This window comes from Clupea harengus, chromosome 10, assembly GCF_900700415.2.
Source record: "Clupea harengus chromosome 10, Ch_v2.0.2, whole genome shotgun sequence".
Classification (NCBI taxonomy): Eukaryota; Metazoa; Chordata; class Actinopteri; order Clupeiformes; family Clupeidae; genus Clupea; species Clupea harengus.
The window spans coordinates 7,246,939-7,269,871 of record NC_045161.1 but is presented as its reverse complement, the minus strand read 5'-3'; the positions used below and the strand labels follow the sequence as shown (position 1 = coordinate 7,269,871).

General features: G+C 43.2%; 1 protein-coding gene and 1 long non-coding RNA gene across 2 annotated transcripts; one reads left to right on the top strand and one right to left on the bottom strand.

Annotated features, from left to right (window-relative positions):
- Positions 1 to 18,080: 18,080 nt before the first annotated feature.
- On the bottom strand, positions 18,081 to 19,219 carry LOC122133231. The gene has a single exon (XM_042708970.1). It carries the CDS (start codon positions 18,852 to 18,854, stop codon positions 18,081 to 18,083), a length of 774 nt encoding a protein of 257 aa, XP_042564904.1. The 5' UTR covers positions 18,855 to 19,219.
- Positions 19,220 to 21,868: 2,649 nt separating this feature from the next.
- LOC122133203 lies at positions 21,869 to 22,452 on the top strand. Its single transcript, XR_006152613.1, has 2 exons — positions 21,869 to 21,942; positions 22,068 to 22,452. It is a non-coding gene; the product is annotated as an uncharacterized LOC122133203 (long non-coding RNA).
- Positions 22,453 to 22,933: the final 481 nt, after the last annotated feature.

The following is a 22,933-nucleotide window of genomic DNA, read 5'->3' as shown; positions in this document are numbered from 1 at the left end:
GGCTAGTGCACATTTTCTCGTACTCAGTGTGTTCAAGTAACAAGATAAACTATAAACAAGATAGAAAAGATGGGTATAAACAAATCATAAAATGGTGAAATTTCATGAAATAAATGCAAACAAAATAATAAATGTTTGACTCCAAAGGCAAATATGCTCATATTTTTGCAAAAGAAGTTTGAAGCTGTTTTTTGTATTTATTTATATTTATTTAAGTATACTATAAACTGTTGTTTACAGCTAATATAATGTTCATAGTTTGAAGCCAAGTGTTTTGTATGTATTTATATTTATAATATACTTTAAACAGTTAATATATTGTTCAAATGGAAGAAAAAAAATTGCCTTGGCAATAAAAAAAAGCCTTTCCTTAATGTCGTCAATCGTCGCTTTGTGCTTTAAAAAAAAAGTATCGGTTCAGGCACCGTTATCGTTTTAAAAGTATCGGTTTAGCACCGGTATGCCTCTGTCTGTCTGCAGGTGTGGTTGGAGCTAGGAACTCAAAAGCCAGCTGCAACCTTTGTGTCTACACAGAGAAGGCCTTCAGGACACAGACACGGGCAGTGTGTGAGAAAGCGTGCAGCAGTGTTAATTACGTTGACGAAAAATATGCGTTAACGACCTTTTTCCAATGACTAACACGTGACGAAAAAGGGTCTTTGAAAATAAAAACTATGACTAAATCTATTTCAACTTTCGTTGACGAGACGAGACGAAAATGTTGGTGGTTGACTAAGTCACAATTTTTTCCCCCTAAACTTTTATGCACATCATTGGTTGAATGTTGTCCCGTCCTGTATCTATCCCTCCTCCTCCCTGATATGGCCCCAGACATGCAAGTCACGCCCTAACGTTACATGATGGCTCTAGTTCAAGCACTTGGTACTGGAAGAAAAAGATGAATAGATATCTGGACAGTCTTTAATTATAACTTGACAGAAAATAAAACACAGTGCACCGCAATAACGGGAGAGAAATCGTGTGGCTTCAAAATAGGTGGGAAGAACACAACAAGAGGCACCTGAAAGCGCACAAGACAACCCTGCAATTTAAGCCAAGGTAAATTAGCTAGTAACTGTCAATGATAATTAGCTAATGTTAACTAGTTATTAGAATATATAAGCCAACGTTAAGTTAACTTCAAAGGAGCAGTCGAGTGTATACGTTGTGTCAGCTTGGATAACTAGCTAGTAATTTTCGATTGAAACCTCCCGTTAGCCTTGGAAAATGATTTCCAAAACTTTTAGTTAGCTAGCGTTGGCTAACTATGAGGTAGCATAGCTAAGTTATACTAGCTATCAATAGCTAGCTAAGTTAGCTAGTAAACGCATTGCAGAATGGACTACAGGACAGGCATGACATTAATCAAGAATTTTGTTTTTATTTGTGATTGGTTTACATATCCTTGTCTATTTATGCCATTTTTATTATCATTGGCACCACTTTCAACTCTCAAAACGATCTGTCTAGGTTAATCTGTTGGTTATCAGATTGCAAAGCAATTCATATGGAGGATATGTGGTTGATTTAACTCTAAAGTCAGGCAGGCATAGTAGTTGTATTGTGCTATCACATCATTTGAATCTTCAAAATCTAGACTTGATATTCTCTTATATTAATGATAATACTGTTAATTAAGTATTGCCTTAAAATGATTATTTACATTTAATTAATTGGAATTCAGCTGTAGGCATATACTAGGAGATCTGTATCTTAGAGACTAATTGCATCCACAATTTATGTACTGCAAGCTTCACTATTATGCAGTTGTAGACACAACACAAGGGGTCCCTGGGCCTGAGAAGGGAAGGAAAGGAGTTTAATTTGGCTATAAGATGGACTTTTAAATGTGACTAAAACTAGACTAAAATGTAATGAGACTTCGTCGACTAAAACTAGACTAAAATGTTCAGAGTTTTCGTCGACTAAAACTAAGGAGGATAAAAATGACTAAATGTGACTAAAACTAATGTGCATTTTCGTCTTAAGACTAAATCTAAAATAGCTGCCAAAATTAACACTGGCGTGCAGGACCCGGTAGGTGGTTGAGTTTCAGTGGGATAGATAATCTAATAAATATTGCCTTTAAAAATAGGCATCTATGTTATTATATATCCTCTTACCACTGATTATTATAATATATCTAAACTATTTTCGTGAAATGTCCCTCTGACATATTGTTTATATGTTTTTCCTTTTGCTACATGTGGGGGCTAGCATTAAGAGTAGAGCTAGGAAACGGGAGACTTGCCAAACTGTGTTTCTGTTGGTGTGCTTTCACAGGTGTGATGTTTTTACTTATCTTTCTTAATACATATGTTACATATCTCTTCTTGCTCTTGCCTGTTTGATATGCTGGGAATGAGGATTAAGAGTGGAGCTAGGAAACGGGAGACTCACCAAACTGTGTTTCTGTTGGTGTGCTTTCACAGACAGGAAATAAATATCACATCTCAGCAACAATTGTCTACGGGTCACATTCATTACACAACGCAGAAGTTACAACGGTTACAGCAGGAAGGTGACACACCTACCCCGTTTATATGGAGTTGCTCTTGTGCCTGCCTCTTTAAATGTGTTCCCTTCATCTTAATTAATGTGTGCGTCTGTGTCTGCAGGTGAGGTTGGAGCCATGCACTCCAAAGCCAGGCAAAAGGGAGGTTCTTTCTTCCACCACGCTGGTCAGCGTTCCTGGTGGAGGCCTGCGCAGAACAGTCTCCACACTTGAAAGTGGCAAAGCGGGTGCCTGCCACAATGGCCGGTAGCAACTTGCCGTTTGGATTGGGATGACTCTCCTCTTTGGTGTCGGTTGATCTTTTGCTGTGGACTTTTCTGTGGATTCAATATGTGGGGCCTGGTTTTAGTATTGCATACTGATAATAACTTTTGGGGGAAGGCGTGTATCTTGCTGTTGTGTGGACATTGTGTGGGGGGGACAGTGAAGTTATGACAGGAAGTGAAGCGGAGAAGAGGTGGGGAGACTATAACCATAACTCATTCGCAGTTTCACTGTCACGCTGTGTGCACTAAGACCTGCGGGCTGAGGAGCGGCGTGAAGTTCTCGCTGGCAAGCGAGAACGGCTACGGCGTGGTGAGGGTGAGCGAGAGCGAGAACACCAGGTGTGACTCCCTCCCAAGCACAGTCAGACAGCAAATGGTTTCCTCTACAGGTTTTTAATGAAGTCTTGTTCTCCACATCAAACCGTGAAAACTATGTAATACATGGTATGAAACACATAAGAAATAACGTTAGCTGGTTAGTAGGGCTGGGCGGTGTGACGGTATATACCGTGCAACGGTAGAAATGTGTCTACCGGGAGAGATTTGGCCATACCGTTTCAACCGCGGTATACTCTTATTTTGAAATCCAATCGATTTATTTTTAGATAATGACCTCCGAACTATACTTCATCCCTCTTATTATACAGTAACTCGCCAAAACAATAGACATTCCTCCAAAAATACGTCTTTAACGATTTCGTAGCCGTTTTGTGATTTCTGCTGAGAAATAAAATAGAACTCTAAAGTTTCAGGTGTTGCGTAGCAACCCATTACTTCCCGTTACGTTAAATGACCGGACTACTGGCGGAATGATGGTCAGCGGTCATTACATTTTCGCAGCAGTGAAAATAAAGAAATTACAGACCTGCGAACGTTGGGGTGGCCCATTCAAATCAACTGAACTTTTTTGAACATTCTGAAGAGCCGTATAATACGATACCCAGTACAATTTTTAAGCACATAGGACTGTCATGCCTACTTGTTGAGTAATCCTCGACTGTTGGGCAAGATACAATATACTGAAAAATATGGACTGAAAAGTGTCTAGTGTAGGCATTTATTTTTCAGTATTTCAAAGTGAATGAGCTGTGAGAGCACAAGAACAGTGAGCGTCTAGCAGCGATTATCACATACATGTATGTATATCAACGGCGATTACGGCCAAACCAACGAGATTCTAAGTAATATGGAGACAAAACTTTTTTTGGTACTCCACGTAGATCATAAACCCTTGAATATAAAAAGGACTCAGTGAAATCGGTTGTGAAATATAAACGCTATCTATAGTGCTTTTTATCCAGAAAAACTGCAGCTCCATCATTTACTTGCGTCTGTTTACAGACCAGTCATCACCTCGTCATCACGTTAGCACGTCGCAGCAACGGGCTGAGGCGGTCAATGGAGCGTCTGTATATATGTCTGTGTAATGGCCAACTTCTTAATTTTTTTTATTTTAATATGTGGCCATATAAAGAAAATATCTCATTATTGCGTAAACATATGGACACACATTGAAAAGAAAGTTTTAACACTTTATCTTCTGAAAGTACATTTAAGAACCACTGAAACATAAGCACTGCACTAAATGCCACAGAAAGATTTTTCCTTTTTTTTTTTTTTTTTACATACACTTTGCTTTTATTTTTCTATTTAAAGATTCAATGGATACTGGCCACTATTGCTTAGGCCAATAGCCTATTGAGGCAGTATTGTTTCTGCACCTTAGTGTTCCTAAGGGTCAATAAATAAATGTCTGTGGACACATTTCGCCACCGCTGAAGTGTCCTCTTTTTCAAAAACCCAAATCTGGTCACCCTACGTATAATAAACCGTGATATATACCGTAACCGTGATATAAAATTACAAATACCGTGATAGAAGATTTTGGTCATAGAACTAAGAAATTTTTCAAAGCTCGGTTTTAATGGCAAAAATGAGTTGCTAGCAAGAGGGAGGCCTATGCCAACCTGAACTACACCAGCAAAAGGGACCACAAATTGTCCGATTGTTTCAAAGGGATTGGTATGACAAAAAAGATTGGCTATGTGGCTGTGCTAGCAGTCAGCGGCTGTACTGCCATCCCTGCCTGTTTTTTTCAACGAGTCAGACGGTTTGGACTTCAGCGGGATACTGCGATTTGAACAACCTGCCCACAGCTTTAACCAAGCATGAAAAGTCATCAGCTCACATCCAGTGTCAAATTATGCTGAAAACCTTCGGTAAATCACGGATTGACCTTGCACTTGACGAGCAAAGGAGACTGAATATAACCTCCCACAACGAAAAGGTTAAGGAAAACCAAGAGGTATTGAAGGAGCTGATAGATGCAACCTGCTTCCTTGCAAAGCAAGAGCTTGCTTTTCGTGGCAATGATGAGAGCGCTAGCTCTAGCAATAGGGGCAATTACATTGAGTTGCCCGATGTGCTAGCTGAGAAAGACGAGAGGTTGGGTAGACATCTACGTACATCTACTGTATTTTCTGGAACATCTAACAGAATACAAAATGATCTGATCGACTCAGTGGCAGACGTGCTCCTCACTGACATTAGGAGTGACATAAATGCGGCCCCCTTTGTTGCTGTGGAGGTGGACGAGTCGACTGATGTGACAAATAAAGCCCAAATATCTGTTGTTGTACGTTATGCATGTGGAGGTAAAGTAAAAGAAGCCTTTCTTGGCTTTGATGATGTTAGCAACGACCGGAGAGCAGCAGCTATTTCGCAGTATGTATTGGGCTCATTAGAGAAATACAACTGCTGCGATAAACTGGTTGCACAGACATATGATGAAGCCTCTGTCATGGCATCAGAGCTAAATGGGGTGCAGGCAAAGGTTAAAGAGAAGGGGCCCGGAGCTATATTCACGCATTGCTATGCACACAAGCTGAATTTGGTTCTAGCCAAATCCACGAAATGCATCCCCGAGTGCAGAACCTTTTTCAAGACAGCTGAGGGACTTTCTGCTTTTTTTAGCAAATCATCCAAAGGCACCTGGATGAGACTGTCAAACGCCGCATCCCCAGAGCAGCAGCAACCAGGTGGAGCTCCAATTCAAGGCTGGTCCAAGGGATTTTATTTCACCTTCCAGATCTACGTGTCATGTTTAACATAATCGGCGACAATCCCGACAACTGGGACGAAGAAACATTGGCAATGGCTGATGGGTTTGAGTTGTGGCTTTCAAAACGGTCAACCTGTTTCCTACTGATGGCTTTTGAAGGTATCTTCAATGACACCGATGCTCTCTTTAGCATCCTTCAGTCCAAAACCATGGATATCGGATTCTGCTGTAATCACATCAAAGACACAATGAAAAGTGTTGGACAGCAAGCGACAGGATTTTGACAGTTTTCATGCACACTTTGAGGAAAGATGTGATGAGATGGAACTCGTTCACCGCGAGACACGAGATGGGCTGTCAAACATATCAGAACAAGCTCGCATCTACTACTGCATTCTGGACAATGTCAATGTTCAGATGAAGACCAGGTTTGTGGATAACTTTTCTGATCTCGATTTCATTGGACTGGTAGATTGCAACAAGTTTGAAGAGATGTTGCGCCAGTTTGATGACGGCAAACTGGAGAAGTTGTCAAAGTATGCAAGGTACTTTGACTTCATCAGGCTAAAAAGTGATCTTGTGGGGTTGTATGGCGCACAAGAACTAAGGGGCAAATCACGCAGCTGGAGATTAAATGTCTGAAGGGGTACGGGACTGTAAAAAGTCTGGGAACCACTGTTCTAAGGTTGTTGTTTGCCAGCCATCAACAGAACAGAAGACTTAAAAAAGGCACTTTCATTTCTTTTTTCTTTTTATTTCCACGCATGTGTGAGTGAGTCCTGGTAATGTCGTGTTTTTTTTGTAAAAATAGTTAGTAATATAAATAGTTGTATATAGTTGAAGTGTTTGTTAGCTTAGAATAACCTCCACATGGACTCTGCCTTGACGTGGCGTGGGGGCTTACGTGTCTTTGTGGTCATGGGGACACAACCAAAGAGTCCGCAAAAAAAAAGGTACCAATAGATTCATAACGGCCTGAAACTTACAACTTTTTCCAGAAAGCCTAAGACAATTTTGATTCTGACACTTCCTCGTTATTAATCACCGCAGTTCCACTAATACCTGTCTTTTTCCGTGCATGTCTGGCTTGGGGTTTCTCAGCACGAAACTTTGCAGTAAACTGGTAAGCTGAGTTCTCTGGCACTGCCTTCCGTTTGCAGCCGTCCCTCACCATAGCACTCCAGCTAGGATGCTCAGTCTTCTCCGGGTCTCTCTCACTCCACTGAGCAGGGGACAAGCCCGGGAATTCACCTGTCGCCAACCACTCCATACCTCGTCGTGGGGTTTTGCGGACAGTGGGAGGAGGTCCTTCCGGCTTTACCACCGTCTCCGCTAGGGGGGGGGAATCTCTTGGCACCTCACGATTTGCTTCGATTCCGATTCAGAGGTAAACGATTCGATTCTAAACCGATTATCGATTCTAAACCTATTATCGATTATCAATTCTAAACCGATAAAACGATTATCGATGCATGTCGATTTTTAAAACATTTGAGTTTGCTACTCAGTCTCAAATCACTTCCTACTTTGTGTTTGATAATTAAAGAAAATCAACAGATGAATTACCTTCTCAATTTTTTTATTAGAGAAAAAGCTTTTCCTTGTCACAATCATGACTTTCAATGAACAATGCAATAATCGATGCAGCTTGCATTTCAACACAAAATGGATGTGTATTTAAAAAATCGATTATGAACTTTTCTGAGTCAAAACAGAATCTTTCTAGAGAGAATCGAGAGAAATCGAAGAATCGATTTTTTTTTTCCCCACCCCTAGTCTCCGCCATAGCCAAGCCCAAGCTTGGGCCCGGTGCAGCAGGCTCGTTGCCCAGTGGAATCTCTGCAGGCCGAAGAGGCGTATGCGCTGCTGCCATGTAGGAGCCGTTGCCACCTGTTGGGGGACCATTGGGGTTTTCCACCACCACCAATCGCTCGTTAAGGGAGCCTGATACCTCCAGCAGTTTCTCACATGCGGTCGCCTGCGAGGTAAGGGAAGTCTTCAGAAGTTCAATGTCAGTATTAATCTGCTGAATTCTTCAGAGTAACGCTGAAACATCAACATGTTACATGTTACATCATCCATGTAATGGGACACAAATCTTGGTAGTTCCCCTTCTCCTTGAACACAGCCAAACACATTTTGACGTAGATTTCGTCTTTCTTCTCACCCCTGTGAGAGGACCAGCATTTGTTATCAGGAAACAGCTCTGCCATAACAGCTTTGGAGGCTTCAATCCTTTGAGAACTGAAACTGGACTTAACTATCTTTATGATATTGTCTTGATCGAGTGTTCTCGACTTAATCAGTAGAAAATTCAGCAGTTCATCTTCAACTATCATTTCTCCATCCATAGTGTGATAAATCATAGGTTTAGTGCGAGCAAACATTCCCACATAACACCGACGTTGCTGACCATCAGCCAACTTTTTTATATTAGCTGGATAGGTAATTAGCAACTAATCTTCATTTTTGAAAGATGCTTCTCCTCTTGTCTGGTTAACCTCCTCTGCAGTATCCATTATGATGTCATGGAGTGACAGTTAGGCTAATACTACCAGCTATTCATTTTGCTTGATAGATCTTTTGAGTCTTTCCTTGATAGGTTTAGATGTTTCTTAGGGTTCCTACCTTCCGAGTGTTCTTGTTCAGGTGGTCCCCTTGGACTTTCCAATGGGCTCTATGCACGCCAGTAGAACGTTCATGACAATGCCAAATAATACGGCTCACTTACTTCCGGTTTACTTCCTAGTTACTGTCAGCTGATAGCGAGATAGCGTCCTAGCAGCCATGATTACAAATACAAGTGTTTACCAGAAACAAATTAAGCAGTACCATGAGCACTGCTGTGTGCCGGAGTGTACTGGGTCGTCAAAATACAACGGCACTCTTACAGAGCATTCACACGCTTCCGTTGGAATGCGTTGATCCGTCAGGGTTGACGGATCTCCATTCACTTTGAATGGGGTGACGTCATCCTTTGCCGATCTGAATTATGGCTCCGTTGGGTTCCCGTGCGTTGCGTTTAATGCTTTGCTTGCAGCAAGAGTTGAAGAATGTTCAACTTTTCGAGAGGCAATGCATGCGTCAGCCAATCAAATTGCCTTTCATGCATAACTGACAGCACAGGCGCTAGCCAATCAGATCCCGTATATGCCCACGTCTAGAAAGCGGCAAGCTCAACAACAAAAAAAGATGGCGCCCAAACTCCGTAGATGGTCGTATTTGTACCCAAAAGTTTTTTGTTTGACTTTTTTTTGCTTAGATTTTTCAAAAGTTACTGAGAAATAGACACTGTACAATGTAAAAACCCCATTTATTGTAACTGAACAATACATCTAATAGGATTTGCGAGGTGTGTGAGCACCCTACCTAATGTTAGCATGCTACTGCTTACAAGGTAAGCAGATTGCTAGTGGCGTGATTGGTTTGTTGACCTGTCAATCTCACTATAACGTCTCTGGTATCAACAGAACCCCATGCGCCAGACTCCTCCTCCGCCATCCGTTGGCGCAACGCATTCCAACGGAAGCGTGTGAATGCTCTGTTAGTTTTCATTCGTTTCCGAGCGATGAATCTCTGAGGAGACTGGCTTGTTAGAGTTCGTCGTGAACATTATCAACTGACTTCACACAGCAAGGTATGCAGCCTGCATTTTACTCTTAATGAACTGTCAGAGGCAAAGTCAGAAGGTGGGAAGAGACGGCTCACGGAAGGAGCGGTTCCAATATTATTTAAATGGAACGACTTTGAAGTCCCCCCATCGAGACCCAGTGTGTGGGACCAGGTGGAAAGACAGCCGCAGCTGGAGCCCACTGTGCCATCTCCAGAACCCATGGAGTGCGCTGTTTTCGCCGACCACGACTACTGCTCTGTCCCTGAACCTGCAGGCCTGGATACGGCAGCGGTTAAAAATGAGGAACTCCAAGAAGAAATGTTGTTGTTACGCAGAGAGTTAAAGGAACTGAAAATTCAGGCCACCTTCGGATTACAGAGGTTTGCGGGATCCACGACGACGACATTCGTTTCTAGACAAGGTAAGTGCTACAATGTATTATGACAGCAGTTAGTTGCAGTACTGTAGTTGAAACTAAACCTAGAAAAATGTTTTATGCTTTAGTCAAGGCAGCCCCTCTTTAGTAGTTATGGCAACATTTCTTGGCTGACGACATTGTGATGTTTGTTTTTGCTTGTAGATGGTTTAAATTGTAGGTGGGGAGATAACATACACGCACACATGGAGTTAGTGAAAAAGACATAGAGAAGGAGAGAAGAGAAAAGAGAGTAGGCTATATAGGAAGACTAGAGAAAGGGAGATGTGGATGTAGGGTAATCTCTGTACATCTGTTTTGTATCTATTCTCTGTGTTCTCTTCTCATAGATTTGCCAGTTACCGACATTTTATGATGTTTTGGGGACTGATTGAGCCATCAGTGTACAAAAAGATCCGAACGTCAAGGGCCAGAGCTGCTGAGAGGAGGAATGAACCAGTCTCAGTGGTCCGTCATGCACACACGGTTTGTATTTGCATGTTTAGTCGGTGCATGTAGTTCTTTAACCCTAGTAACATTCTACATTGCCTTAACAAACAGATTGTTTTACCCCAACAGTCATTACAACCGATAGACGAGCTGTTCCTCTTCCTTATGTACCTAGCGGCTGGCCTTAAGGAGAGGGACTTGGCCAACAGATTCTCTATACACCAGTCCACCGTAAGCCGCATCTTGTCATCATGGACAAACTACCTCTACACACTCCTGGGCTCGGTGTGTATCTGGATGGAAAAAGAGGATGTAGAAGCTCACCTCCCTGAGGCAGGGGTGCAAACTCGTCACCTTTCGGCGAAATTCGCGTGATTTGTGTGATTCGTGTATTTTTAGGGGGGGGGGGTCCCCCAAGTAATCTGCGAACGCAAGCTGTCATGAATATTTTTTTTTAAAACTTGTTCGCTTGGCCAACCCACGTCACCATGACAGGCACGCTTTTTATTTCGAGTCTTCGGGTCTGTTCGAAATGGAAGGTATCTGCCTCGATGCCGTAATAGACAGGTGTATTACATTACAAGACATGTCTTTCCATAGACATATATACTAGGGGTGGGAATCTCTTGGCACCTCACGATTCGATTCCGATTCAGAGGTCAACGATTCGATTCTAAACCGATTATCAATTCTAAACCGATAAAACGATTATCGATGCATCTCGATTTTTAAAACATTCGAGTTTGCTACTCAGTCTCAAATCACTTCCTACTTTGTGTTTGATAATTAAAGAAAATCAACAGATGAATTACCTTCTCTATTTTTTTATTAGAGAAAAGGTTTTTCCTTGTCACAATTATGATTTTCTATAAACAATACAATAACCGATGCAGCTTGCATTTCAACACAAAAAAATCGATTATGAACTTTTCTGAATTGAGACAGAATCGTTCTAGAGAGAATCGAGATAAATCGAAGAATCGATTTTTTTTCCCCCACCCCTAATATATACGTATATATGTCTATGTGTTTTTCGGTTGAAAATGTTGGTTTCGAGCGGCCTTTTTAAGATGGCATTTACGGTAATGTGTGACGTTGGTACGCTGCAATAACGTTATGCTATCTAACGTAGGCTAACGTGCTAAAGTCAGACAGTTGGCTGACAGACGCTTCGCAAATCACATCAACCATTTTTGCTGGTTACAATAAAGGTGTAATCGGATAGTACAGTGTCTTTTTCTCTGTAACTTTTGAAAAATCGAAGCGTGATTACGCCGAAAAAATGAACATTTACATAAAAGACATGGCCGTCAGCCGAGTTTGGTCCGGAGTTTAGCTGCTAAAGTGATCTTCTGTCCTGTCGTTTGAAGCAAACCTTTTAGCTCTGGCATTGGTCTCCCATTGTGTATTCATCACTTCACTGGATTGGAAGTCCATTTTCCAGGCTCTCGCATGCCCCCTTCATTGAGGCAGAGGTTAGGTTTGCCTCCCCTTTGTGCTTTTTCACTGTGGTTTTATGACAGCAAGACTAAATAGCTTCTTCACATACGTGAAATACATTACATTACCTATTCTATGGAGACAAACGACATATAATAAAAGTGTCGACAAATATTTCAGTGATAACAAACAATGAGAAACCAAAAGGCATGCGCTCAACTGAAGGGATTGCACAATCTGAGATGAGGCGCAGCTCGTTGCTGCCTCACCTCGCGAGTCGCCTATCTGTTTGAACAGGACATGGTCAAATTCTGCGATTTTGATTATAAAAATGATCGGAATCATACAAAATGTAATTTAAAGCACAGATCAGTAGATACTTATTAATATTTATTTTATTTTATCATTATTTGTTTTTTACTTTTCATGAGGCTTTGCCTCCCCTGACCACACGTCCTTATGTGTATGTAATCTGAAGCACTGACCCATTTTCTACCCCCGGGCACTTCACTGCAACTGAACAAACGTACCACTCGCCTACTTCAGTTTGTTTTCAGAATGAGAGAATTTTAGGAGGAGGATGCCATTACTGTGGCTCAACCAGAGGCAGGAGTTAGGTGCAAATGGGCGTTGTCCTGACAAGCTAGACTCAAAGAGTAATGTAAAGGGAAAAGAATGTGTTCCCTCTGTCACAGTTTTTCAAGAACAGAGAAGCTAGGCCATGCCTGATGCAGCCTCTGTTGATTTTCTGTTCCAATAGTTGGCCCTTTTTTTTTTTTTGCTTAATACCTGATGGAGATCTGTGACATAATGTGCTTTGGTGAAGTGGACTGGAGTGGGTGGTCGGGTAGGTTTTGGGGTGGGTGGTTGGGTTGGCCTGTGCCCGTGCAACATTTAACACAGGAATGTTTATGATTAAACTGTTACCAGAGCACAAAATTGTTTACAACAGCACCAAGTTCTTCATAGATCTAGCCTCTTAATTTTGTTGTCAAAGTGCACCAGATTGATGCATTGAACTTAGACACCATCTTCTCCTCTCCTCCAGAGTGATGTACTCATCGTACAAATCTCACTGTACCATGAAGGGACTGATTTGGATGGCCCCTCATGGTGCAGTGACCTTTGTTTCCTCACTCTATGAGGGGTCTGTAAGCGACAAATAACTTTTTAGACGTTCAGGCTTAGCTGATCTCCTCACTGATGACATGGTTGACAAAGTCTTTCTAATATCGGAAGTGGTGAAGCGCAAGGTCTATTGCGCCCCTTTTCTGCAGAAACGGAGCCAGATGCCGGCAGAATGCGTCCTCCAGATACAAAAAATAGCACGTATGAGAGTGCACGTTGAAAGAGTTATAAGGAGAGTGAAGGAGAACAAATTATTTGACTCAGTCATACCACTGTCAATTGCTGGGAGCATCAATGACATTTATACTGTTGCCTGTTTGCTTGTGAACTACCAAAACAAACCCCTTGTCAGGGCATGGGCTAAATAAGAAGGGTCCCAACTGAAATGTTCTGTCCCGGAAGATCTCTTGTTACCATTTGTTAACCAATTTCTTGTTACTAATATAGTCAATCACACAGAGCTTTTTGTAAATATATATATTTATTTTTTAACAGTTGTTAGTTGATGGCATGTTGATTTCTTATTGTAAATTAAACATCAATCTGACACATCACGTCTCATTGAGAGGTACTTTTGCATATATACACCAAAGTAAAAATTATCACACTTTTGTCTGATTATGTATTGAACCTCAAGCTCGCTGCTGTCATCCCCGCACTGAAAAAACCTGGTCTTAACCCTGACATCCCCAACAACTACCGGCCCATCTCCAACCTCCCCTACCTGTCCAAAGTCCTTGAGAGAGCTGTTGGCTCACAACTCAAGTCCTACCTCAACCTTCATAACCTCTATGTCTACCTCCAGTCTGGCTTCCGTTCCAAACACAGCACAGAAACTGCCCTACTGAAAGTCACAAATGACATACTCCTCTCTGCTGACTCTGGCTTCCTCACCATCCTCATCCTCCTTGACCTTAGCGCCGCATTTGACACCATCAACCACTCCATCCTCCTCTCACGTCTCCAGCACTTCCTTGGTATAACTGACACTGCCCTCTCCTGGTTCACCTCCTATCTCTCTGACCGACATCAATTCATTTCCATAAACAACTGTAAATCCTCCACCTCCCCAGTCACCCATGGTGTTCCCCAAGGTTCCGTGCTTGGTCCCCTCCTCTTCATCATTTACATCCTTCCCCTTGGACAAATCATCCGTCGCCACGGCCTGGACTTCCATGGCTACGCTGACGACACCCAACTCTACCTCTCTTCTAAGACAATCACCTCAGTCACTCACTCCACTCTCACCACCTGCCTTGCTGATATAAAATCTTGGATGCAACAACATTTTCTCAAACTCAACTGCAATAAATCTGAAATACTCATTATCGGCCCTAAACACCTCACCCACTCAGCCCAGACTTTCTCCCTCAACATTGACGGCTCCACCATCACCCCCTCCACCCAGGTCCGAAACCTTGGTATCATCTTAAATCCCACCCTCTCTTTCTTACCCCACGCCAATCACGTCACCAAAACCGCCTTCTTCCACCTCAAGAACATTGCACGCCTCCGGCCCTCTCTGTCCTTCGCCACCACCCAAACTCTGATTCATGCCCTCATAACCTCCAGACTGGATTACTGCAACAGCATACTATATGGCTCCCCAAACACTGTCCTCAATAAACTTCAATATGTCCAAAACTCTGCCGCTCGTCTGCTCACCTTCACCCGCCGCTATGAACACATCACCCCGGTCCTCCGAAACCTCCACTGGCTCCCGGTCAAACACAGGATCAACTTTAAAATACTACTCATCACCGGTCCGCCGGCGCAAACACTCTCAAAACCATCAGGACTAAGCGCCGGACCTGGGGTGACGGGGCCTTTTCTGCTGCTGCACCCTCCCTCTCCCCATCCGTCTGGCTCCCAACATAGAACTATTTAAACAATCCCTCAAAACTCACCTGTTCAACCTCGCCTTCACCTGAACATCCCCTGCTCCCTTCCCTCCACTAATAGACTTATTTGCTACTTTTCTTTTTTATATAATGTTCTGTTTGTCTGTTTTGTCCGATGCTTTGTCTTTATATTTTACTGTTGTCTTGTTTGGCTTGTCCTACATTGTTAAAGCGACTTTGGGTATTTAGAAAAGCGCTATATAAAATTGAATTATTATTATTATTATTATTATTATTATTAACCTCTTCGTCCACATGTATTCGTTGTACAAAGAAATCGTCTTCAGCCCAAACAAAAAAATCACACCAAGCAAGTCCTGATAAAAAGAAGCTGACCTTGCACTTGCCAAAAGTACATATGGCTTTTCCTAAGCCTGAAACTTCCATTTGATATTAATAAATATTTACACTCCAGGTAACTTTTTAAATTTGGACATTTCATTTCTACTAATCCGAATGATGGGGTTGCAGTGGGATCATAAACAAGCCCATCTGGTGAGGTACCTAGCCATGGAACCTGTGGATGGATGACTAGTCCACAAGGTGAATAATTGATATTTGTGCTGGTTGCATACTGTTTAGCTGCCTCAAATTCCATCTCCGATCCCCTCTTCATATCTGCAGTCTGCCTGGTGCCACGAATCATTCTCTCAGCAAGAGATTCTGAGGTACTGTGGCCGCGCACATAACAGACCTCCCTAAACCTTTTTGAGGTTATCCTTTGCTGCCGTAACATGTGCCATTCCTGAGTTGAGCTCTGATCACGTGCTGAAACTTCAATTGTATGTGCCATCTCCATGGAGATGGTCAGGCTTTGCAAATCTAACTGCTCCTCTTCTGTGCATACCCACACGCACTCGCTTGGTAAGAGTTTGTGCGCCTCCAGGGGAAGATTGGGAGAGGGTGGAGCATTCTGATGCCACACAATGTTTTTGGAGAGGAGTTTGGGCTGTTGGTAAGACAAAACACTTCCTCTCTGCACCGGTCCAAACTCTGACTCTGCAAGTGTTTTGGTCGTACTCATTCCCATTGTTGTTACCATTGGCAAATCTAGCCCACTATATGCCTCCGTCACACGCAGCACAGACATATCAGGAAGTGGGCCAACCATCCCTCTCATCAGAGTACTCCTTTGAATAAAACATAGAATACAAATGTATATAACATGACACTATAAAATGTGAGGCAGTTATGATGAGCCACAACATATTTTTTACACTGTTTTACTGGTATAATGTGATGAAATTAAGCAATTTTGAATTTAGAACATTTACCGTAAGCCGCCTTTACACTTCCGGCCTTGCACAGGCTTTGTTACCACCATTTTGCCAACTAGTCCTGGTTTTATACCCTGATAAATAAGCAACAAATTAGGTGGTAAGGACAGTCTTCATTGTAAAATGTTTCACCTTCATCTGCATTGTAAAATCTGAGATTATGAAATTTACAACTGTCCGTGGTTTGTGCCATTGCTGCTCCTCTTCTGTACAGCTGTGAACCGGTGGAACCACTGGCACACTGAGCTGGGAGAAGTGGGCTGTCTGGAACAGCAGAGCAACTGTGTGGTTGCACATGGCAGTGCCAGCCACACATGAGCACCTGCACATCACCAAGATAGGCACTGTATCTCGGAGAACAATGGGCCTCATTCTCGAACGCAGTTAAGAAGAATTTAAGAAGGAATTTCTTCTGAATTGGATTTAGGAAAACATTTGGCATTCATGAAAGTTTTCTCATCTGGGATTTCTTTTCGAAATAGCAATCGTAACTCGGCCCCGTGACTCGTAACTCAGCCCCGTGGGCCATCTTGTGGTTTTTTGAGGAATCGCATTTAAGAAAACTCTCCGTGTTAGAAGTGTTACGGTGGAAACCCATGACACCGTTATGAGCGACGCGATATTTTAATCCCATGCATTTCAATGGGAGCCAAGCCATTGTGACGTAGACCACCGTTTTGGGCGAAGCGACCGATAAAAGTTGGGAAATGTTGAATCCTATGCAAATGAGGAGCGATTTTTCTCCAGCAGCGGGCAATCAGAATGCCTTTAAAACTCATTGTCATTTCGCACCCTATTTGACCTCACCTGGCTGTCATTTTAGCAAACTTTGAGTGCCCTGAATCTACACATACATAAGAGGAAAAATTAATAATCGCTGTGTCTGCCCACCCGGTGCTATACGACACGTCTCTGTTCGTTTATAGAGATGTTTTTTCAGGCATGAAAGAAGGTTTTGGAAATTGTTGGTATTGCTGGTGGGTTTATTTTAATGTTATGTAATTTCATGCTTAAACGAAAAGGCAATTCTGAAGTTAACGTTAGCACTGTTAGCGCTGCTTACTGGTTAGCACTCTTGCTATTTTCTGTTCTCCAAAATGCATCATGTTACACAATTGCTGGCTATTTTTATAATATCTAGATATCGATAATATTCCAATATTCGCATTCATAATACTTATATGAATAAGTATGCATTTCCAATGTTCTAATTTATGCAGAGGATCTCTGTAAAAAGAGGTGGAAGAACCTCAGGGACGTGTACAAGCGGGAGAAAAATCGGGAGAAGGACCGCTGCAGGAGTGGTGCAGGGTTCAGCGCAGGGAAGACGTGGAAATACATGGCGGTCATGGGTTTCCTGGCGCCATTTCTGGAGTTCAGGGAGACGTCAGGAAACATGACCCTTTCAAGTCATGTTGAATCACAGGTGGCTGATCTGCCAGCCAGGAACACAGTGAGCCAGCCAGCCAACTTTATGTTGAGACCACCACCCCATCCACATCCACACCGCAGGGCAGGCCCGGGAGAAAGAGGGCGAGGGTGGATCCCTTTGAGGAGCGGATGCTCGCATCACTGGAGAGGTTCCAGCCCCCACCACCTGCTGATGAGGATGAGCTGTATTTTAGGAGCCTCATCCCAGCACTAAAAAGGTTGCCCCTCCATAAGAGGGGGGAACTGAAATTAAAGTTTTATGCCATGGTGGTTGAGGCTGAGAGGGAGGAGGAACTCCAGAATAATGGCTGGGCTTTGTCTGAGGTCTTAATAAAATAGTTTGTGTTTTAAAATACAATGTCTCCCCCTTGGTTTCCTAAAGCAATACTTCTTAAGCTTAAAAATAATAAACACATTACTTGTACATATTTGCTTTTAACAATGGGTGGCTCTTAAAAGAGCGGTTGGTTTAATAAGCCACTGACAACACATAACACATAACTGTACATGTAACTTGTACATATTTGCTTCTAAATGATCAACATGGGTGGCTCCTAAAAGAGCCGTTTTGCAAAGCCACTGCCTACACCACATTGCGTTGCCAGGACACTTCACCCTCTGCATTGAAGTACGTGCAGAAACTCTCCCTGGAGCGGATGGCTTCTCGGGCAGCATTGTTGCTGCCGGTTCTGGGAGCATCCAGCAGTGCAGTGGACTCCCCCTCCATGGTAGGACCTGGGCGTGCTCGGGTAGTTGTGGACATCTTTAGGAAGTTGTGAAGGACACAGGTGGCCTTGACGCACGTTTCAGCCTTTTTAGGGCAAACACCGATTACACGCCGGTACATCTTCCATTGGCTGGAGAGAATGCCGAATGCACACTCCACCGTCAAGCTGGCACGGCTGAGGCGGTAGTTGAACATTCTCCTCTCCCTGGTCAGGTTTCTCCCTGGAAAAGGACGCATCAGGTTCTTCTGCAATGGAAAGGCCTCATCTCCCACAAAGACATGAGGCATCGGTCCAAGGCCCTCAGCTGCAGGGATGGGGCAGTCCTCTGGGAGGTCCAGTGTCCCACTCTTCAGAGCCTGACCAAAGGCAGAGTTGGCCAGGGTCCCACCATCACTGCTCCGCCCATAGCTGCCAACATCTATAACTCGGAACCGGTAATCGTAATCGACCACCGCAAGGAGCACGATGGAGTATGTGCCCTTGTATTTATGGAAGAGGGAGCCGCTGTTAGAGGGGGCCTGGATAACCACATGCTTGCCATCCACGGAGCCCAAGCAGTTCGGGAAGTTCCACCGCTGTGAGAAGCCCTCAGCGATGTCCCTCCAGTCCTGCTTGGTTGGCACTGGCATGTAGTCACCCACCAGGCTGTCCAAAATGGCACGGCACACCTCCTGCACAATTCTCCCCACGGTGGTTGCACCCACACGGTAACTTAAACCAATGACTCTAAATGAGTCACCAGTGGCCAGGAACCTGCAAGAGACAGTGAAATTAGTCTAAATCTCATGACTCAATTAGAGCTGACAATTAGGTTTGAACATTAAACATAAAATTTAATACTTACAAGATTGAAAAATTGTTGATAAAAAAAAAACATTTACATGAAAAAACGAGGTATAGTAAAAATGCTTACCGCAGGCAGATGGCGAGTCGTTCGGGTGGCCCAATTGGTTCACTAGACGTCGTCATCTTATAAATCAATGGACCCACTCTTGTGAGCAGTGAATCAAATTGCTGAACACTGCTGAAATAAAACAGCATCCAGGCCAACCAATGATACTCCCCGTAGGTCTTGCGGGACCGGTTTATGGGATGCACCCAAAATCGGTGTCGTCGGGGTCGCTGTTTTCTCCTCCTCCGAATAAATAAAGCGCAAGTGGCGAGTGGCAAAAATCCGTCCATGGTGAATACACCACAACGATTACAACTTCCATATTTTATACTTTTTTCATGGACCCCAAAAAGAAACAAAAACAAGCGGGAGATAATGAGATTGGAAGAAAAAATTATTGTATTCATAAATCAAACGAAGAACAAGCCGGAGCCATAATTACATTGGTCAATAAAAACAACTTTTCTTAACTCGCTGTAAAGGAAGTACTTTCATGCGGACTTTCACACACACCATATTTGGAACCGTCACCCGCCATGTTTTGCACAAGTCAGACAGTTCAGAGACAGTACACGCCCACCCAAAGCGATGGAAGCGTATCGCATCGCTGTCATGGGTTTGCACCGGTACTGAATTTGTGAGAAATCGTTGGTGATTGCGTTCACATCAACTCTACAGACATCCTCGGATTAAAATAATTATAATAATTGACCTAGCTTAGTGTGCACACTGTTAGATCCAGTGGAGAACAATTCCACTGCTCATCTTACTGGTATGATGTTGTATGTGACAAATAAAACCTTTAACTTGCACTTGGACATCATATAAATTCAACCAGGCCATCCAATTATCACTGATCACTCGAGCTATTTAAAGGGACGAGTGTGCACCATAGGCATACAATATGGCACAATTACTGTTGCTCAAGCAAATTGCTGATCGTGCGCTGAGGAGGGAGCGCCTGTACCGCGACCATCTGGACCTTTTCGCAGAGAGCGATGAGTTTCTCATTGGACGCTTTAGGCTTCCGAGACCTGTCCTCTTGGACCTATGCAACACACTGGAGCCAGCACTGAGGAGCCGGACCAGACGCTCCAACCCAGTGCCACCACACGTCCAGGTGCTGTCCGCATTGGGATTTTTAGCCACTGGGACATTTCAGAGGGAGCTGGGAGACAGGGTGGGCATTTCTCAGCCATCAATCAGCCGTAGCCTCCACAGGGTGGTTAATGGGATCGTCCAACTGGTCCCAGAATATATCCGCTTCCCGTATAGCGAGATGGAGCAGATCCCAGTGAAGAGGGCATTTTATGCTATTGCTGGTCTGCCAAACACCATCGGTGCTCTAGACTTCACTCACATGCACATCAAGGCACCCTCTCCAGATCCGTTCCCCTATTTAAATAGGAAACGGTATCATTCTATTAATGTGCAGATAATCTGCGATGCCCGGTACCACCTTCTTAACGTGGTCTCCCGCTTCCCAGGAGGTGCACATGATTCATACATTTTTTCAAACAGCGCTGTGTGTGTGCACCTCAAACAAGGAGACGCTGGAGATTCGTGGCTAGTTGGTAAGTATCTGTGCGGAATTGATTGCTCCAGCAACAGTAGGCCTCTATTCTTCTAATTACTTGTTTTATTAGGAGATCGTGGATATGCGCTGGCACCTTGGCTGATGACCCCACTCACCAACCCTCAGACGGAGCAGGAGGTGGCCTATAATGAGAGGCACGTGTAACACGGTGCACACAGCTCAATTAAAAGAGTGTGGGCGACAGAGCATCTATCTACTTGGACCAGTATCAGAAGAATTTAAGTACGACTATGGAGGTAGATGAATGCAACACACGTTAAGATTTAAGTTTAAAATAAATTAGTACATTTATTAATACGGTTGAATGGATATATACATATATGATATAAATAACAATAATTAAAATAAATAAATTGTGCAAAGTGCAGTGCAAGGAATAACAATATCAGATGTTTCCTAAACCTTATCCGGGTGCACCCTTATCTAACTAAATCTATACAATTATATTACATACAGTTATACAATGACCTAAATAATTAATAAAATATCAATTCCAATTTGATTAAAAACAATCACAGTGTTGAAAGTACATTCCGAAGTATTTGTTCAAGTTCAGTTATATACTGTATACAGTGTATCAAAGTACATTCAAAATATTCAAAGTGTTCAAAGTACATTAAAACAATCACAGGGTTCAAAGTATTGGCTCGTCAGGAATTAAAGGGTTCATGTAAGTCAAAGTCAGTCAAGTCAAAGGTGTCCTACCACTGTGAAATGAGGGAAAAGGGAAAGTGGTAGGGTTCCGATCCTGGTAATCTTTACGGGTAGCTCGCCATCAAAATTCATCCATTTCCATGAAACCTGACCGAAGCTAGCATTCCATTACCGTTAGCGTTGAGTTATTTGTATTTCTCTACGGGGTATCTACAGTTCATTTCATCAATATTCAGGCTCTTATGTTCGGCATTCTCCGGTCAGGTTTTTGTTGTCTTCTCTTGGGTTCTGTTCACGCGTTCAACTGCCAGTGTCTGTCTGTGTTGGGTGTCAACTGCCTGTCTATCTGTGTTGGGTCAGATTTGGTTGCCACGGCAATGACTGAGCGCAGCTCTGATTGGTGGACGGGGTTCCAAAAGTTCTATGGCATTAACACTTTGTTGTCTGGGCTACACTCGCAAGGACTCAACCGGACTCAACGGGTTCAACGGTAGAGCGCAGCATCGGGCTGCTGAAAGGGAGGTGGATATGTTTGGGCGCAGCAGGTGGCAAGCTGCTGTACAAACCTGAGAAGGTGTGTATGAAGGCAACAGTTTAGAAATTATGTTTCATTCGTGCTCAAATATTACAGCGTCCACCTCACCCTAATACAATCATATTTGTTGCATGTTAATTGTGGCAATTTTTTCATCGTTTCAGGTGTGTAGCATGATCATGGCCTGCTGCGTCCTTCATAATATCGCTCTGAAAAACGGTGTTCCCCTTGCCTTGGAGCCACCTCACCAACAACCTGATGAGGGTCCTGAACCATTCCTGGGCCAGGAAAACCTGCACGCGGTCCAAGTCCGACAGGCAGTGCCGCCGCTCCCATAACGCGCACTACGCGCTGTGCGTAGGGCTCCAACTCCTGTGGGGGCACCAAAAAATAGGCAACTAAAAAATCATCATAGTTATAATAATTATAATGCCGATATTATTTCATATAGAAATATTAGGCACCGTTTAGGCATGTATATCACAAAACAGGCAGAACAAGAGATATATTTAGTTGCTCCCAAAAAGTTACGCTGGTAGCGCCCCCCCCTTGACCCATCTAAAACAATGTTAAAACTGTGGCCAGGCAGTGAACTGCAACCAGTCTGAGTTACATAGGACGTTGAGACAGAGGCCCTGTTCGAAATGGGTTAAAATGCTACGAATGACGTTCTGACTCTGATTCTGATCGGAGCGCGGGGCCAAAAAAAAAATCGAGCGCGGGCCCCAAATTGGCCAGCCTTGGTCTAATGCTATTTCAAGAAAACAACATGAAATTTGAGAGAAACTTGTAATAATTGTCATGACTATTACTATGAACAATACATCCAAGCAAGTACAGTAGTGGTTTGCCAAAATTACACAGAAATGAATAGGTTTATGGTATGGCTAATGAAACCTTGCGATTTCCATTATTGTTGGTGAGCTGTTGGCGCGCGCTGGAAGAAAGAGTCTCTTATTTGGGGTTGAGGAAGTTGTTCTTTTTCGTTTTAATAAAATATTAAACTGGCGGCGGCGGCATCATGAAGGAG

Bases quoted from the DNA above. Each gene is read 5' to 3' on its own strand.
- LOC122133231 (XM_042708970.1), bottom strand. From the start codon at position 18,854: ATGCCAGTGCCAACCAAGCAGGACTGGAGGGACATCGCTGAGGGCTTC.